Here is a 13,714-nt window from a genome sequence, read left to right as displayed (position 1 = left end):
TTGCCTCCCATTTGCCACGTTATATTTAACAATATACACTACACTATACACAAGTTATATTGCCTGGGGATATTCACAAATGTACATCAGAATATATTGTTCATCATTGAGATTTCTTTGAACTGGCAGCTGAATGCACTGAATCAAAGATATTATCTTTTGCATTATCTATTTTAACTGACTAAAATGATCGGTCTATTTTATCCTTAGCCCATGTGTGACAACCATGATGATGGTGAGACTCCAGCAATAATCCACTGCAATGTGTGTGGGAATCTTTGCACAGACTGTGACCGGTTTCTCCATCTTCACAGAAGGACGAGATCGCATCAAAGACAGGCAAGAGTTAAATTTTAAATATACGCTTAGGATATTAAAAAACACAAGGATTTAGAAATATTTTTGTGTGCTATTAACTAATACAAGACCAGCTTTGTAGCAATATTTTACACGTTTTTAGGTTTAATGATGGAACCATTTGATTCCCCAAAAGACCTCAAACAATCGTTTGTGAAACGCTAATTAATATTGGGCCAAAATGGAGAAGGGGAAATGTAGAAAAGAAAGAAAAAATAATTTATTATGGTTCTTCACATTTGTAAAATTGGCACTCTTCAAATGTTTCTGCAAATAAACAACATTTACTCCTTAATGATTTGAAACCTGCCAGGACATGAACAAAACTGATTATTTTACAGATATTTGTAACATGTTAAATTAGCACATTTTTGTTTTTAGTAAAAAGCAGACAATCTATTTTGTTAACTCAACATAATTAGAAGTTGCACCTGGCTATATAACACATTTTCATTATTCTGCAAAGTGCTGCTGAATGCATGGTTGGTTTTGAAAGTAAAACAAATTTACATAGTTATTCCCATTGAATTAATCTGATTTTCAAATTATAGGTGTTTAAAGAAGAGGAAGAAGCAATTAAAGTGGATCTTCATGAAGGTTGTGGAAGAACTAAACTGTTCTGGCTAATGGCACTTGCAGACTCAAAAACCATGAAAGCAATGATAGAGTTCAGAGAACATACAGGTCAGAATTGAATGCCCGGTATGGCTCGGCCGCGGGACGTTTCAGTGCCCGGTGCGGCTCGGCCACGGGGCCTTCCATCCCCTTGCGGGGGCTGTGCGTGTCGGTCGCCTCGGTAGGGGTTGAGCTGCCTGTCCGTGGGCGTGGGGGGAAGAGAGTGGAAGTTTTGTTGCCTTCCATCACAGTGAGGGGGTGTTTGGAATCACAGTGAGGGGGTGTTTGGAGGGGGTAGGGGGTGTCATTCGGTACAGATACCGAACGAAATTACAGCAGTCACAGAACACAGAATACAGCAGTCTTTTCTTTTTTGTTGTGTTCTGTGACTGCTGTAATTTCGTTCGGTATCTGTACCGAATGACAATAAGTTCTGTATTGTTCTGTATTGTATTGTAAGACCCAACTACTGCATGACATTTCTGTTAGAATTACAACTTTCTCTTGTATTTTATTATAAATTAATGTATTGACAAAATTATTTGGGCCATGAAGCTATTAGTTGGGATCTCTAGTAATATTGCATGCAAGTGTGGACGGTTTACCGTTAATGTTGTGCATAAATACATGTCGTGCTTTAGTTGACAAATAAGTAAATTGCAACTGTATTTGAAATGATTTACAGGCAAACCTGCTTCAAGCAGTTCAGAAACATGTCGATTCTGTGGAACAAGAAATGGAACAGAACTGTCTGCGGTGGGCAGTGTGTGTTCTGATGCAGACTGCCAAGTGAGTAAACGAATCCACCGTCCGGACACTAAGTGGCTGTCAGTGTTGCCTTCCGGTCACTAGGGGGCCCTGCGGTGGAGTCCCTCTACGCAGGGATTCTGCCCCTCTCCATCGGGGACCTGGGGTGGAAGGTATTGCACCGAAGAGTCCCCTGTAACCTGTTCCTCGCGCGGTTCACAGACTCGCCAGCCGCCTGCGACTTTTGTGGGTTGGAAGAGTCTGTACCGCGTGTACATGGAGTGTGTGAGGTTGCAGCCCCTGTTCCAATATCTAAAGGGGCTGCTCCTTGCTTTTTGGCTGCACTTTTCACCCACCATCCTCATCTTTGGACACCCTGTGCGTAGGGGAGAGGGTAGGGCCGAAGATGTCCTGGTTGGGATGCTCCTGGGCCTGGCCAAACTGGCCATCCGCGACTCACGGCGCCAGGCGGAAGAGGGCTCTGCCCGAGCCAGCTGCCTACCCCTTTTCCGGGGTTACATCTGCGCCCGGGTGGTATTGGAGAGGGACTACGTGCTGTCCGCGGGCACCCTGGAGGATTTCCGGGACCGCTGGGCACCGACCGCGGGGGATTGGATGTATCCTGGATGGGGATTGTAATATAATTGTTTAATAGTTTAAATTGGTATATTTGTTTGTATAGTATTCTGGTGGTGGGTTCTGTTTTGGTTTTATTGTATTGTATATATATTATTTTAATATTTGAATAAATATTTTTGATTTGAAAAAAAAAAGTGAGTAAACTAAAGTCCTATGCAGAATATTATCAAGCTACAATGATTTAAAGCTCTTAATACTTTGCAACAAAATATCTATTTGTATCTTGGGGTTTTTGGGATGTTTGGTTTCACTGTACTATGTATTTCACTCACCTAAACAAGGAATATGCTAAAACTGCCTGTGGTAAAACACATTCCTGTGGCCATCTCTGTGGGGGAGTTAAAGATGAAGAGCGCTGTTTACCTTGCCTACATGGCTGTGACAAAAATGCCGTATCTCTCAAACAAGATGCTGATGATATGTGCATGATATGCTTCACTGAGGCACTTTCAGCAGCTCCTGCAGTTCAGGTAAGTCATATAATTCATGGAGACAAAATTAACAAAAGTTATGCAGGTTAGGAATTCAGTTTGTTGAACAGTGTGAATAAATTCTAAACTATGTTAAAAAATAAAGATTGAGAGAAGTTTACGAGTAATATTGGCAAATTTATATAGAAAATAGTGGAATGTTTTTGCTGTAATCTTGACCTCATCCAAAATGGTGCTACTTCTCTCAAATCGTACCAAGGGATCACTGACCTACATTGTCCCTCTGTCTGCCAATTTTTTAAAGATTTCCTCGTGTTCATATCCTGAACCCTTCATTTCTTCCTGCTACAGACCTAAGAATTTTGAGGCACTTCTCTTGTCCTTTGTGGAAATTTGATTTTCACCTGACAACTACAGCAAGTATGCCTCCAACTACTAGTGTCTTAAAAGATGACAATTCCTTCCTGAATCCCATGTTCACTTTCCTTTCCTCTAGATGCTTCTTTAAAACTTTATTAACTCCAGTTTTTATCACTTTTAATAGTTCTTGCATAGCTAGTTTGTCAAATCATGTTGATGCTTTTCCTCCATAATGCATTATTACCATGTTGATGGCACTACAAGTGCAAATTGATTTTATTCAGCTATGTTGACAGTTTTTAACTGGATTCAGTTGGAGGCTGCAGCTTTTCCAAATCTTCCATCGGTTTCCACAGATAAAAATTGACTCGCTCACTTTTGTATCTGCCATTGTATCTGATCCTAGAACATTATCGAACCTTTCTCACTGTATATTAAGAATGCATATTTATTTCTACTAGTAACATTTGAATACCCTGCGCAGCGGTAGAGTTGCTGCCTTACAGCGAATGCAGCGCCTGAGACTCAGGTTCGATCCTGACTAAGGGCGCCGTCTGTACGGAGTTTGTACGTTCTCCCCGTGACCTGCGTGGGTTTTCTCCGAGATCTTCGGTTTCCTCCCACACTCCAAAGACGTACAGGTTTGTAGGTTAATTGGCTGGACAAATGTAAAAATTGTCCCTAGTGGGTGTAGGATAGTGTTAGTGTGCGGGGATCGCTGGGCGGCGCGGACCCAGTGGGCCGAAGGGCCTGTTTCTGCGCTGTATCACTAAATCTAAAATAAATCTAAATCTACCCCTTGTGTTTTTAATATTAAGACAGAAACATATCTGTTGTCTACTTTGGATGTCTAAAGTCTGTTGGACTCTACATCATAACTGACTGATTTGTCTTTTGCTCTCAAGTTGGAGTGTAGTCACGTTTTCCATCTACATTGCTGTAGACGGGTCCTTGAAAATCAATGGCTTGGTCCAAGAATAACCTTTGGATTTATGGCATGTCCAATATGTAAGGTGAGCAACTTGTTTGTATGACACTCTGGGTTAAATTTTGTAGTGCTGCTTTGACAAAGTTATACATTTCTTGTGATTTTGCTTTTCCTTTAGAACAAAATAAATCATTTGGTTTTGAAAGATTTGCTGGATCCTATCAAAGACCTGTATGAAGATGTAAAGAGGAAGGCTCTAATGAGGCTAGAATATGAAGGATTGCACAAAAGCGATGCCATCACCACACCTGGTGTTCGGTTTTACAATGATCCTGCTGGATTTGCAATGAATAGATATGCCTACTACGTCTGCTATAAATGTAAAAAAGTAAGTACACGCTGTAATAATCATATCTGATCTGATTTCCTGGAAAGAAGAAGCCGTTAAGTAAAATGTCTTTTGTCCCAGGAAACAGAATAAAAACTATTACTTTTAAAAATTTAGTCATTTCACAATTTTGCCCTGCTGGTATTTGAGGGGAAAGTGCTAATCTAAGGAAGAGTATTACCAGAATGTTCTGTGCCTTTTACACACTACATTGCTAAGTAGGTTGGAATTCATGAAATGTCTCCCAAGCTTTTTTTCCACTTGTGTATTACATTATGCAATCAATATGCATTGTAAGATTTTTACAGGAGGTAGGTAATATGCATTCTATGCTTTAGGTTCCAAGTAATTCACTGGCAGACTGATCACCCTTAACAGTTTTTCCCTTAAGAACCCTCAGTTCAGTTGTTGAGTCTTCAGCTTTTGCATGCCATAAAGAAACTAACTACAACATTTTGATCTGTCCCTTTTGTGTAGGCTTATTTTGGGGGTGAAGCACGATGTGATGCTGAAGCAGGCCAGGGTGATGACTATGACCCAAGGGAATTGATCTGTGGTGCTTGTTCAGATGTCTCTAGAGCACAGGTATTCATTGTTTACCCACGTTCTGCAAATAATTTAAATGTGATATGAGCATAGATATTAGGGCGAGTAACCCATTCTGTACATCAAGTCTGCTCTGCTATTCAACAAGATCTTGGCTGATCTCGCTGTAACATCAACTATATTCTCATCCAGAATCTGTCTACATCTGTCTTTTCAAATATTCAAGGACTTTACTTGCAATGCTCTTTTGAAGAAGACTTTCAAAGACTCATAACCTTCAGGAAAAAATCCTAATCTGATTTTCTTAAATAAGCAAACGGTTCCTTTTGAGATTGTGACCCTCATTCGACATTTTCTCACAAGAGGAAATATACTCTCCATATCCACCTTGTCAAGACCTTCATACTCTTGTTTCGATCAACTCCCCTCTCATTCTTCTAAACTCCACAGATATGAGCCTAGTCTACGACATCTTTTCTCATGTCAACCTGATCATTCTAGTAAATAATTTCTCACTGCTGAAGGAGACCCATATTGTACTAAGTAAAGCAGATGTGATCTCACTAATGCTCTGTATAACTGCAGTACAAATTCCAACATGTATTTGAGCAAAATCTTTCTTCTTACTTTGGTATTAGAACATTAATATTTGAAAATTGACTCATAGAAATTGAATTTTAAGCCATTTGAAAAGAATAGATAATTCCTCTCATTTGTACAAGTAATTGGAATTGTTGAGGAACAATACTATTTGTTAATAGTATCTCATGGCCGATTATAATCATCAACAGATGTGTCCCAAACATGGTACGGATTTCCTGGAGTATAAGTGTCGGTATTGCTGCTCTGTGGCGGTATTTTTTTGCTTTGGAACAACACATTTCTGCAATGCTTGCCATGACGACTTCCAAAGAATGACAAGTATCCCAAAGGAAGAACTTCCCCATTGTCCTGCAGGTATTGTGCATTTTTCATCTATATACAGCTCCACTCACTCACAACGTGCTCAAAGAACACAGAGAAATTTGCTTTTTTTTAAATAAATTGAGATTCTGGAATAGGTTTCAGAAATTCACCACACTACTATTTTGCTATGCAAGTGTGCAAAATTCAGTCAAGGCTCTATTTGTGATCCAGTACAATAAATAATGCACACTGTCTCAGTAGATTTGAACCATATCAACAGTGGAACTGCTTTTGTAAAGGGAAGGAAGAGAAATTGGTCTTTTTTTTTTCACATTCCTCAATACTAAGCAATGATTTGATGCAATTGCATATTTGGCAATAATGTCCCACAGGGCTTTGTAACCATATCGCTTTGAGAAAATTATTGTTTAAGCAGCAGGGACGTGTTGGTGTTTGTCAAACCATAACCTTAGTGCAGTATTACTCAATGGAAGGGCAAATAGGTAGTCAATTTCATAAATTTATCTTGTGTGCTTGTGGGTGAAAGTGTAGCTTGCTTCTATGCCGTTGATAGCATACAGTGCTTATGCTTTCCAGAAATATATTTGTGCACAGACATTTTCCAAATTTACCATATTAGCATTGGCATAACACCTTTTCAAATACCTGGGAAAGGGTTTTTTTTTGTAACTGAGAAACATAGGTGAAGAGCTTTAATAAGATAATAATGTGGGAGAAAAGATTAAATTAATGAACTAGTGACTATGTAGAAGTTAAGGTTTGGTTTTAAAAGCTATCGTGTCGGAGAGGAGTTCCAGAGCTCTGAATCTACCAGTTTAAATTCATTGTGCAGTGTTTTAATTTCAGTTCAGGATATAGGACTTTGGGTAGCAACAGGGGATTGTGCAAGAACAAGCCAAAGAGCAGTCACTGTTGTATCAATAAGGGGGGAAAATGTAATTGTTTTAGAAATGGAATCTGAGCCTCACTAAGATCTTATTAATGAGTGACAAATGTAAGAATTGATGTTATGGGAGGTGGTTAAAAGATAGACTGAGAATGATTCATTTGCCATTGATGCAGTTTAAGAGCAATTAGTTTCTTTAACTATACAAAGTTAATACAAAGTTAAACAATAGTTATCAGCATTGAAACATTATTAGGCCAAATTACTATTTCTGTTCTGAGCAAAGCTCCCCTATTTTCCATGGGTCTAAACAAAGGTTATGCATAAGTCCCTCACTTAGCATTCTAGATTGCTTTGTGGATGTGAATGGAAAATTATGAATTTACTGGAAACACATTTCACTTTAACAATATAATAGCCAAATAATAAACAGGAAAATATTTTTTTCCCATCAGAGCTCTCAATTTGCTTTGGCATCTGTTCTTTTGCCAATGAGGACAAAATTATTGTTGTGATATTCCCTTTACTGCCATCCTGTCGAAGAATGTTTCCTTCATCTAAGATTCCTTTCTTCAGCCTGGAGAAGGGTCTCGACCCGAAACGTCACCCATTCCTTCTCTCCTGAGATGCTGCCTGACCCGCTGAGTTACTCCAGCATTTTGTGATATAAATTTCCTTCATCTAAGATCAGTCATCCCCATGTCTTCTAGTCAAATGTGTCAAAGTTTTAATTTAAACTTTTCCACTGACTTATCTTCCCAGCATTCCCTTTATGGTTGCAATATTTCACCACCTTGCATGTTTACACACCATGTAAGGTAAATATACAAACCTCCCAGAGGAAGTCAGTGAATCAAGCCACTGACCCTGAAGTCCATGTCATTTTTCTCTCATTTTCCCTTTCTAGTAATTCATTCTCAACTATGTTTTGACAAGTATCTGAAAGTCTATGATGAGTTATGTAAATGGTAATTGTTCTTGTAACAGCATGGTTGTAAAACATTGGTTCATATTATTTCCAAATTTGCCTCTGCCCACATGGGTAAATTTATTGCAAAAGTGGATTTGGCTTTGAGTTTGTTTTAAAACTTCACACCAGACCAAGTGGACCCGTTGGGCCCAAACATCTCCTGCATTGATGCAGCACCCTCTCCTCCCCCCCTCCTCCCACCCTCCCCCCTAGGAGATAGATTTAAACTTTAAAATGTGAATAACTTAAAAAAATATAACACCAATTTCAATGAAACTTCTTCCATTAGCACCAAAGGGACAACGATAAGGTGGGCCTAAATTGTCGCGCTATCATGTACCGTTTTGGCTGTAGTTCAGGAACAAACAAACAAACACGAGAGTTTTAGTATATAGATATTGCGCAGGAACTATAGTGAAATGTTGGAGTTATAGATTCAATTACCATCTTCTAGATGGCACTAAATAACCATTTTATCTACTCTTCAGGTCCAAAAGGAAAACAGCTTGAGGGAGCTGAGTGTCCTCTTCATGTTGTTCACCCATCCACCGGTGAGGAGTTTGCTCTGGGTTGTGGTGTATGCAGGAACGCTCATACATTCTAAGCATGCAATGGAGAGGTTCCTTCAGATCTCCTAGCCTTTTAATATCTTCGGTTTCTGAAGTCAGCAAATGGGGTTGGTCCACGGTCATTGGAATGAAAGAACAATGTGGTGCACAAAAATAACAAAGAAGAATTGTGTACATACTTATTGCTGTAAGTGACTCAAGTTTTCCAAAAGGCTTTAACTTGTGAAGTGTTTGCATGCTGAAGTTGTAATCCTCGGCTGTAAAGCATCACACACCTATCAGATACCTTGACAGGAGATGCTTTTACTCAAAGCAGTCGGGATTTCGGGCAAGGACAGCTTCCAAATTAACATTTGAAGAATTGCTACAAGTACACCGAGTACTACTTTTGGCTAACCCTGTACAGTATTCTTGGAAATTGCAACACGTCACAGATTGAGAGTATATTCTGGTTCATTTGATAGATTGTTGAGGATGTGTTAGGGCTTGTTGTGTATGAATATCATAATGTATATATGGTATCAGTGTTAGGTGTATTACAAAGTTGCTATGTTACACTGCAATTTTCATTTAAACTTCTAGGGTTATGTTTGAGCCTGAAATTTTAATGAAGTGCAATACTGGGTGTGCCTCCTATCTTGCAGCTGTAAACATATGGAATGTATATGTCAATAAAACCGCTGTACATTTTTATACAGTGAAAATCTGTTGTGTGAATGGGAAATCATTCAGTCACTGTGTGTGTGTGTATATGTACATGTACATAGAATACTGACCGAGTTTTCGTTGGAAATGGGAGTTGAATCATTAATTCAGAAGAGTGCATTGTGCTAATGTATTCACTTCATGAAGCAGGTGCAGATAAATTTTAAAATTGCCTTCATGTTTCAGGGGCTTTATAACTTTTCACTTCAAAAACATATCAGAACATCAGTTTTGCACAGTTGTCTCAAAGCAACATCCTCCCTGCTAAGGGTTAAAAATAATAGGCTTAGTCTATTTGTCACACAAGTTTAAAGATTTTTTTTATTGCATCGGTTGGACTTGCCATTATGCTGTAAACTTACCATATATAAGTAAGACTTTTGCTTCAACTAAACATGTTCATTAAAGTACTAAATAGTGCATCAGAATGTCCTTTTGTTATTTTTGTGTGTATCTGATTGTATAAAAACGAATGCTGTTCCAAGCAAGTTTTTATCTTGGGTTGTAAAAGAGCCTAAATGCTTTGTGCCATTTTTAAATAACCACCGGTTATAAAATTCAAAATCTTCCAGAATGCAAATCTATGTTTAAGAGACAAGTTTCAAGCATGAGGATTTCCAAATGTAAAAAAAAAACAGAATTGCATCAATTCAGATTTACGAAAGGAATCTTCACGCTACATCTTTCCAAGAGAAAACCTCACCGAATATTGGTTAACAAATTCAATATTATAAAATATAAGTCCTGATGTATGCCATGATGGAGATCAACATCATGAGCAGAATGCATCCTATTTGTCATTGCTAGAATATTGGTTCCTTTTCCATCTCATTGTTGCTCTGCAATCTCTGTGCTGCAAACGTTAAGATTATGTAAAGTTAAAGGAGAAATTATCTTTTCATTCTTACAATGTTTTATTGTGACAAGACACTGGTCAATCCAGCCACAGGCTAACAGGTCTGGATACAAAGCAAAAATGATTGTATCTGAAAATTTTGCGAAACTTGAGAATTGCTCCTAACTTTGGAGTTTAAATCTATGGACTGAAATAGCCACAATGTATTTATCCTAAACAGATAAATAAAACATAACAAGGTTCTCAAATTTATGTTGAATTAATTGTATTATATTTGTGCATAATAGAAAGAATAATTTATCACACTTTTTGCTAATATTGCATGCAGTTGATCGAAAAGGTTTTTTTTTAACGTGTGATGTCTAAGTTTGATTTAGTCATAGAGTTAGAGAGCGTGGAAACAGGCACAACTTGCCATACCGACCAACATGTCCCATCTACACTAGTCCCACCTGCCTGCCTTTGGCCCATATCCCTCAATACCTCTCCTATCCATGTACCTGTCTAAATGTTTCTTAAACGCTGCGATGGAACCTGCCTCCATTACCTCCTCAGGCAGCTTGTTCCATGCACCCACAACCCTTTGTGTGAAAAGGTTACCCCTCAAGTTCCTATTAAATCTCCCCCCCTCACCTTAAACCTGTCCTCTAGTTCTCGATTCCTCCACTAGGAAAGAGACTGTGCTTCTACCCAATCTATTCCTCTCATGATATTGTACACCTCCATAAGATTACCCCCTCATCCTCCTGCGATCTGAGGAATGAATACACGATTAATTTGCAATACACGATTAATTTGCAGAACCTTCAGTGGTTACATACCCCTCCACCTCAGTGCAAGACAATAATAAAACATTTAAATTAATATTAAAACAGCCTGAAGGTTCATACATTAAGGTTTATTTCTCATAATTGGACTGGAAAAGCTGATGCCGCAGTCACAGATGAACAACAGCTAGCTGTTGAGAATATCAAATTGAGCTTTCTCCAGGGCCTGATGGTCTGCATCCCAGGGTACTTAAGGAGGTGGCTCTAGAAATAGTGGAAGCATTGGAGATCATTTTTCAATGTTCTATAGATTCAGGATCAGTTCCTGTGGATTGGAGGATAGCAAATGTTATCCCACTTTTTAAGAAAGGAGGGAGAGAAAACGGGTAATTATAGACCAGTTAGTCTGACATCAGTGGTGGGGAAGATGCTGGAGTCAATTATAAAAGACGAAATTGCTGAGCATTTGGATAGCGGTAACAGGATCATTCCGAGTCAGCATGGATTTACAAATCTACTGGAATTTTTTGAGGATGTAATTAGGAAAATTGACAGGGGAGAGTCAGTGGATGTGGTGTACCTCGACTTTCAGAAAGCCTTCGACAAGGTCCCACATAGGAGATTAGTGGGCAAAATTAGAGCACATGGTATTGGGGGTAGGGTACTGACATGGATAGAAAATTGGTTGACAGACAGAAAGCAAAGAGTGGGGATAAATGGGTCCCTTTCGGAATGGCAGGCAGTGACCAGTGGGGTACCGCAAGGTTCGGTGCTGGGACCCCAGCTATTTACGATATACATTAATGACTTAGATGAAGGGATTAAAAGTACCATTAGCAAATTTGCAGATGATACTAAGCTGGGGGGTAGTGTGAATTGTGAGGAAGATGCAATAAGGCTGCAGGGTGACTTGGACAGGTTGTGTGAGTGGGCGGATACATGGCAGATGCAGTTTAATGTAGATAAGTGTGAGGTTATTCACTTTGGAAGTAAGAATAGAAAGGCAGATTATTATCTGAATGGTGTCAAGTTAGGAAGAGGGGATGTTCAACGAGATCTGGGTGTCCTAGTGCATCAGTCACTGAAAGGAAGCATGCAGGTACAGCAGGCAGTGAAGAAAGCCAATGGAATGTTGGCCTACGTAACAAGAGGAGTTGAGTATAGGAGCAAAGAGGTCCTTCTACAGTTGTACCGGGCCCTGGTGAGACCGCACCAGGAGTACTGTGTGCAGTTTTGGTCTCCAAATTTGAGGAAGGATATTCTTGCTATTGAGGGCGTGCAGCGTAGGTTCACTAGGTTGATTCCCGGAATGGTGGGACTGTCGTATGTTGAAAGGCTGGAGCAATTAGGCTTGTATACACTGGAATTTAGAAGGATGAGGGGGGATCTTATTGAAACACAAGATAATTAGGGAATTGGACACATTGGAGGCAGGTAACATGTTCCCAATGTTGGGGGAGTCCAGAACAAGGGGCCACAGTTTAAGAATAAGGTGTAGGCCATTTAGAACGGAGATGAGGAAGAACTTTTTCAGTCAGAGAGTGGTGAAGGTGTGGAATTCTCTGCCTCAGAAGGCAGTGGAGGCCAGTTCGTTGGATGCTTTCAAGAGAGAGCTGGATAGAGCTCTTAAGGATAGCGGAGTGAGGGGGTATGGGGAGAAGGCAGGAACGGGGTACTGATTGAGAGTGATCAGCCATGATCGCATTGAATGGCGGTGCTGGCTCGAAGGGCTGAATGGCCTACTCCTGCACCTATTGTCTATTGTCTATTCCACGCGTATTCCAAATAAGCAAAATTAAAATATGAAGTTATACTGATACTATTTTGCTATGGTTAACACTGGTGTGATTCAATTCCATTCTAAACATGTGCTGCCTAATAACATGTACTGCCACAAGGCTTCACTTGCAGTCAGCAGGAAGGCAGATGATGTTAGCCTCCTGCAATTGATGCTCTTTTCCAAGCTCTATGGTGGTAAGAGATCACCAGGTTTTTTTTCAAGCAGGGTTTGTGCCAGGATATGCTGAAGCCCTGCTTGAAAGAAAATGCTGCACCCAGAGTAGTTCCAAAGAATCGCTGTCCCATAATAAAAATTGCATTCATTAAAATCTGACTCTGCTCTTTAATCACATTCTACAAAAGAAGTATCAAACTCTTGTCAAATTGAATTAATTACACCAAAGCTATGGTACTCTAATAACTGTAATGTAGTTCCATTATTTTTTTTAAATCCCTATACAACTAGATTAAAAGTGTACTAATATAAAACTGAAAAGACTCATTTGCAAAAAAAACAAATTTTCCTCAAAATGATGGAATCAAGAAGCATACTAAAACAATGATTGACAATAATGTTCCATGCAATCTCAGTGATTTTGAACTATTGAAGTAATTGCTGCAGCTGTGATAAGTCAATTGCTGGTGTCAACAGACTGGTCGTTGTAGCTCTTGTGTCCAGGGATGGATCAATGACTTTGCTTTAACACATTCTAAACAAATTAAAAGTGGTTGCAGATCAAATAAGGTTTCAGTTTAGGTCATTGGAATTGCAGTGAATCAATGTGATCCGAGCTCTTTGTACACTCCAAATTGTCCTCAATTTGTGAAAACTGCCTCACCAGCACAATTGGCAGCAACTCATCCAGCTAATCAAGGCCAGGGGACTCACCTGTTTTGGAGGTGGGCATTCTGCTTTGTGTTAGTTGACATCAGAACAAATATAAAAAGGACTGAAAAAACTCGAGCATAACTAATTTTGGGCATAATTTGCATTTTATATTTATTTCCATTAATTGTGTGAAGAGAGGAAGAGGAACACTTTATTGTCAATGTGACTAAGCACAGTGAGATTCTTTGCTTGCATGCACAATGCATACAAATAGCAACCACCTACGGCGCTGACAAAGCACACGAGCTTATCCTTTTGTCCCCCTCCACACTGGGTCCCCATTGTCCCCCCCCACCTCCCTCACGGCGGTCTCCCCGCGCCGGGGTCCTCCATTGTTCTTCCCTTCCCCCTCATG

At 39.5% G+C, this 13,714-nt stretch overlaps 1 protein-coding gene across 12 annotated transcripts in view; it reads left to right on the top strand.

Moving 5' to 3' along the window:
* Window positions 1–10,157, top strand: part of mycbp2 (MYC binding protein 2) — a 200,926-nt gene extending 190,769 nt beyond the window's left edge. For all 12 annotated transcript variants that reach the window (XM_078402308.1, XM_078402313.1, XM_078402303.1 and 9 more), the window contains 9 exons: window positions 211–339; window positions 909–1,041; window positions 1,658–1,761; window positions 2,640–2,828; window positions 4,055–4,162; window positions 4,256–4,465; window positions 4,943–5,050; window positions 5,803–5,968; window positions 8,283–10,157. In XM_078402308.1, the coding sequence (XP_078258434.1) occupies window positions 211–339; window positions 909–1,041; window positions 1,658–1,761; window positions 2,640–2,828; window positions 4,055–4,162; window positions 4,256–4,465; window positions 4,943–5,050; window positions 5,803–5,968; window positions 8,283–8,398 (1,263 nt within the window). In that variant the 3' untranslated portion in view covers window positions 8,399–10,157. The remainder of the gene's footprint in view (window positions 1–210; window positions 340–908; window positions 1,042–1,657; window positions 1,762–2,639; window positions 2,829–4,054; window positions 4,163–4,255; window positions 4,466–4,942; window positions 5,051–5,802; window positions 5,969–8,282) is intronic.
* The last annotated feature ends 3,557 nt before the right edge of the window (window positions 10,158–13,714 follow it).

The sequence above is a fragment of the Rhinoraja longicauda genome, chromosome 7 (assembly GCF_053455715.1).
Source record: "Rhinoraja longicauda isolate Sanriku21f chromosome 7, sRhiLon1.1, whole genome shotgun sequence".
In the NCBI taxonomy this organism is placed as follows: domain Eukaryota; kingdom Metazoa; phylum Chordata; class Chondrichthyes; order Rajiformes; family Arhynchobatidae; genus Rhinoraja; species Rhinoraja longicauda.
Note: the sequence above shows the minus strand (reverse complement) of the source record. Positions and strands in the feature narration are given on the sequence as shown.